The following is a 5,531-nucleotide window of genomic DNA, read 5'->3' as shown; positions in this document are numbered from 1 at the left end:
CCAATCTCCCCCAGACGCACTCAATCACCCGCTGGCCCAGATCGGCTGCACGCTCGGGGGAGCAATATGAACTTTCTCCGCAACTTTTGTTTCGCCCGTTGTCCTTCAGGAGAACAAGTTCAACCCTGAGGTGGTGGAGCACATCTACCAGCACAATCCCATCCTGAAGTACACCCATGGGCCCCTCTATGCCCCGCTGCTGCCCTTCCCCTACGGCAGCCTGGAGCACACATGTAAGCCTTTTTCCACATACACGTCATGATTTCAATGTAGTGTTGCATTTTCCGAGAATTCTCTTTGTATATCTACACATCTCTTTTGCTTTTTTGGTGGCACTTAAGAGAAGGTTAAAAAAAAAAAAAACTGTTGGTAAACACATTTTTCATCAAGGGTTTTAACAGAGGTTGTACTTTTTTTTTTATAGCACTTAAAAAATTAAGATTGTTGAAAACCGCCATTTCAAGTCTATTTATATCGCGCTTAAGCATTTAGCCAGAGAGAGCCATTGTAATTTCCACAGGTAGGACATTCCAGCTGACTACAGCGTGAATAGAAAATGCGACAGAACCTGCTGTCGACAAGTTGACATTTTACGGGGCATTTCAAAGTGTTCATATTTCTTTTATACTTTCTACTTTTGGGTTTTTAATACTCATTTATTGTACCAGTCATGTTTTGTGAGGATTATTTGGGAGTCAATTTGAAACTGATTTTAAGTTGTCATCATCACAGAAATCACATTTTTAAGTTGGAGTCATACATTGACAGCAAAGTGTTAATGTTTAATTGAATATTGTATGAACTTTTCGTAGCCAACTAGCATTTTTGGCATCTCGGAAAAATCATATTGACGAACAGTTAAGCCACGGCATAAAAAAATGGGGATAATATCTATCTATCTGTCCAGCTAAATAGCTAGCTAGCCAAAGCTATCGCTCTATCTACCTAGCTAGCTAGCTAGCCAGCTAGCTAAGTGAACAGTGAATTTTCCCTACCCTTGTTGAGGCTGCTAAGTACTACAAAAGGCCAAGGAAAAAGCAAAAAATGAATAAACATAAAAAATAAAACAATGATAATCCTTGCTGAGCAAAGTCCTCTGACAACACATCGAAGCGACGTGACATTTAAAGCCTAATGTTTCGAAAAATGTTGTACATTGTTCCTGCTTGTAAGCAATCCGAACGTTTCACAGACCACCACGGCAAGGGCTACGGCTCGTTGTGCGAGGAGGCCGTCAAGCTCTTCAACGGCCTGCAGCAGCTGGAGTCGGCGCACGATGCCGTGCCCATCATCCAGGGCGTGCTGCAGACCTGCCTGGACCTGCGGCCGCTGCGCGACGAGGTCTACTGCCAGCTGGTGAAGCAGACCAGCCACACGCCTGCCCCTTACACCGCCGCCCACCTGCGCTACTGGCAGCTGCTCACCTGCATGAGCTGCACCTTCCTGCCCGGAGCCGCCGTCCTCAAGTACCTGCGATTCCACCTCAAGAGGTAACACATCTTACAACACATTAAGCGGACGAGAGTATTCTGACAAACTTATAACATACGTGAGGTGCATTTTTCAGCAGTTAGGCGTGGAGTATTGTCTTTGAAATTGACGGTAAATTCAAATCAAACGCCACGGCTGCGAGAACTTGGATGCAGTGACGAGAAAAAAATAAACAGGCGCCAGGGTCTCCGAGCGCCACTTTAGCTATTGTCGGCCGTGGATTTGCAACTCTGAATTAGCCCTTCTGCGGCGCATGCTAATCTACACCATTAGCACTTTAATCTCCCTCCTTTGCGTTTTCCATCCCCCGTCTTTATCGACAGAAGCGATCATAGTCAAGTAACTTGACGCCTCTTTTTCTTTTTTTTTAATCTTCCCCTCCTCACTCACTTTTTCTCGCCGCTCCCTTTGGAAAGCTGCAGCTGGGCAGCGCCAAGGCTGGAGCTGGGCATGTGGCCCAGAAAAGCTTCCACATCCCTCCATCCCCCCACTCCCTCCCAATATGCAGTGCCCCCCAGAGAATGTGCGAAGGGAGGAGAAGTGGCAGCAAAAAAAAAAAAAAGGGGGGGGGCATATGAGGGGATCCCACCGCCTTACTGGAACATTCCTAATTATGTTTCAGCAGCGGGACAAATTCCCATCCCTGTGGCAGTGTTGTGATTTAAAAAGGCTCCGGTTTGAACGCCTCTTTTTAGTGAATTCTGCACCCCGGCGTCATGTCACCTCATTCTTCCCTTCCTATTCCATGTTTGTTTGGGGTTTTTTTGTTTGTTTGTTGTAACCAAAAAGCCTTTTTTTAGTATACCACATCAGGAATTTGTGTCTTTGGGTGGATTTCTCTTTTTGAACCGAACTTTTTCATCACATGAGTTGTTCTTCCGTGATTATATTTTCATGATGGTGAGAAGCCAAAATCAAAATCCCGATGACTTGCCCAAGCCCCGCGTCATGTTCCATCAAAGTCAAGAGAGTCAAACTGACATTTTAGTGGCATTTTGAAACAAATGAAACAAAACTCCGAATTTTGGGGGGTATTGCATCACTTATTTTGCGTGTTTTTTTTAATTTTATTTTTTTAATATTCCGTCCCCGCTTGGTGTTTACGCAAGACTGAGCTCATAACCTCATCACATTTTTCATTTTCATTTCACACCTTCCATACTCAAAGGGAAGCTTTCTTAGGCCCAGCTGCATGCACGCACACGCGCTGGCACGCTCACCGGGGCCTGGCGCCGACGCTTTGCCAGGAGGAAGCGGCGGGTCAGCCCGTTTCACAGCAGCGGAAACACCTTTTCCTGTTTGGTGTCGCTCAACCCAAATTCAAATGTGACTTTGAAGCGCCTTTTTTTTAAACGTCCCCGAGAGCCGACGTTAAAAATGTTCTCACATTTTGTCGTTTTGGCAGCCCAAAGAAAATAAAACTTCAAAAGGGCTGACGTGGTTGCGTCGCACCGTCAAAAGGGGTTGGGTCACTTTTAACAATTTGTCTTTTGTTACTGCTGCCAAAGGTGGGTTATGTTTTCCTTGGAGGTGGTTTTTTTACCGGGTGAGGAAAAATATTTGGCAACTTGAGTAAAAATAGACATCATGGGGCAGAATAATTACGACGATAAAAGTAAGCCGACAGTATGGCGTTATTTGATGACTATAATGAGTTGTAAAATATGAATTGAAATAATTTTCTGTGATGAACCCTCTCGGGAACAGCGGTTACTCCAGATGCCTTTTTGTTTTTTGTTTTTTTTAATCATAGGTTACACACGAAAAGTGACGAGTTGAAAATAAGACACAATTCGTCTTTTGTTCAATACATTTTCATTTGCCTTTAATGGGTTTTGTGTATGCCCAACTTTGTCTACTTCCTGTCGTCCTTGATATCGCAAGGAAGCGTCAAGAAAAGCAAGTTCTACTATTATGTCATTATTCTTGGAAAAAAATCTAATTTTAGAAAATAGAACTTCTTCAAAATATCTGGTGAAGTGCAAAAATAAAGTACGGTCCAAAAAATAAAATAGTGAAATTTTAAATTGATGGAAAATTTGTTGGGATCTCGCATTTCATTTGAGAGCATTACAGATTTACTGTGGATATAAGAAGTCGACACACCCTTGACAATTTATTTAGTTATTTATTTTGTGTGATTTTCAAAACCAAAGACCAAGAAATAATGTTCAGACTTTGCCTTGATTTTATATCACAGAAACATTTTTAAAACCACCGTAGATTGTTCTGTCGATCGTTTGATCACATTTTTTAGCCAATTATAAATTGCACCGGCAGGAAAAATCTATAACTGTCACCTGTCGGTTGCAGGATCCAGAACCAGAATCCCGAATCGGAGATGGACAACTACGCGTCCTTCATCAGCGAGGCTCTGGAGAAAACCAAGTGTCGCGAATGCGTGCCCTCCTGGGAGGAGATCCAAATGCTGATGAGCAGGCAGGAGATGCTGTGCACGGTGCACTACCCCGGACCCGGCTGCTGCCAGCTCTACATCAGCTCTCATACCACCGCCAATGAGGTTTGCATTTTTTTTATGTGTTGAACGACTACATTCCAGCAGTACAGACCTCCCGCATATGGAAAATTTAAAAATAAAAAAAAAAGCGACGCTTAAATGTAATTTTTCCTTTTGTGAACGATAAAAACATTTCGTGATTGTCAAAAGGAAGAAGCGGATTGAGACAAAGTCGAGAAAATGGGCAAGAATAAGGAGAGTGTGAATATTGCGACTGTTTGCAATGATCTCTCACTAACTGAAACCATGCACTTTGGGGACAGATACTCTCCACGCTTTGCTTTAGCCGCAAGTTATACATCGCTGCTGTCGGGCGGAATTCTCCCAACTCCAAAACAATCACTTTTCAGAATGTCCCAAAAAAAATGTTTCATGAGCCATTGCATTTTCAAACAATTTTCAATGCATAAAATTGGTCAATCCTTTCTGATTTGCGATGCGCTGAAAATTGTTGACAAAATTCCCCCCGGAAGACAACCACCTTGTGTATTCTCCAAAGGTGGTGCTGAGGATGCAGCAGCGGCTCGGCCTGAAAGACAGCAAGAACACGTTTGCTTTGTACGAGCAGAACGCGCTGTGGGAGCAGCCCGTGTCGAGCGGCGCGCTCATCGCAGACATCCTCACCAGGTCAGACACAATCAAAAGCTTTTCAGCGTTATTCGTGAGTCAACGGAGCAGCAGACTGTGCACTTTTTTTTTTTTTTTTAATCTCCTGTGGTTCGCTTCCCAAGCGGAACGTGATGCAGCAGTTTGATAAGAGGCCACCTTGTTTTGGTGCTGTCGGTCAAACGTGACACCCAGCGGGGGACACGTTGTAGTCGAGATGAAAATAACATGTCTTCAGGCGGCTGCAGTACAAGAAAGGCAAACGATTCATTTCAAGCTACAATCTTCATGGCTCCTGTTTTGTGAATTTGTGCGCAGCATCTCCGGCAAAGAATGCGAGTCCAAAGGCCAGCGCAAACTGTGCTTCAAGCTCTACTGCCTGCTGGACGCCGACAGCATTTCGGTGGACAGCATCGAGTATCTCTTCCTCTTTGAGCAGGTAACATGAGAGACATTCACTGGACACTTCATTAGGTACACTTGCGGGGTTCCCTTGCAAGCTCGGTTTTAACTGACACTGTCAGGTGGTATTGTAACAATACTGTTTGTTGTGTTTTTGGTGAGTCGAGGTTCCAAAGTCCATTCATCAGTATATTTCTATTTTTTGGAACCCGCAGTGCCACGAGATGGTGATCCGCGGCCAGCTGCCCGCCTGCGAGGAGGACCTCCAGACGTTGGCGGCTCTCCGGCTTCAGGCAATCATGGGGGACTTCAGCACGCACGCGCCCTGCCCACCCCTGGACCAACTCTTCCCCAGCCACATGCTGGAAGCCCGCGTCCTCGTGGCCCAGGCGCTGCCGCCCTGCCAGGTGGCGGCGCCGACGGGCTGCCCCGCCGCCCAGCGCTTTCCCACGGGCCTGCTGGCGGGGGCGCTGTGGAGCCACGCGGCGGCGGGGCACAAGCAGAAGGTCGAGAA

At 45.5% G+C, this 5,531-nt stretch overlaps 1 protein-coding gene across 1 annotated transcript in view; it reads left to right on the top strand.

Annotated features, from left to right (window-relative positions):
* Positions 1-5,531, top strand: part of plekhh3 (pleckstrin homology, MyTH4 and FERM domain containing H3) — a 34,006-nt gene that overhangs the window by 25,049 nt on the left and 3,426 nt on the right. Inside the window, exons 7-11 of the mRNA XM_019875722.1 lie at positions 1,193-1,490; positions 3,805-4,012; positions 4,509-4,636; positions 4,934-5,054; positions 5,233-5,523. Coding sequence (XP_019731281.1) covers positions 1,193-1,490; positions 3,805-4,012; positions 4,509-4,636; positions 4,934-5,054; positions 5,233-5,523 — 1,046 coding nt within the window. The remainder of the gene's footprint in view (positions 1-1,192; positions 1,491-3,804; positions 4,013-4,508; positions 4,637-4,933; positions 5,055-5,232; positions 5,524-5,531) is intronic.

Source organism: Hippocampus comes, unplaced genomic scaffold (assembly GCF_001891065.2).
Source record: "Hippocampus comes isolate QL1 unplaced genomic scaffold, H_comes_QL1_v1.1 scaffold93, whole genome shotgun sequence".
Lineage (NCBI taxonomy): Eukaryota > Metazoa > Chordata > Actinopteri > Syngnathiformes > Syngnathidae > Hippocampus > Hippocampus comes.
Note: the sequence above shows the minus strand (reverse complement) of the source record. Positions and strands in the feature narration are given on the sequence as shown.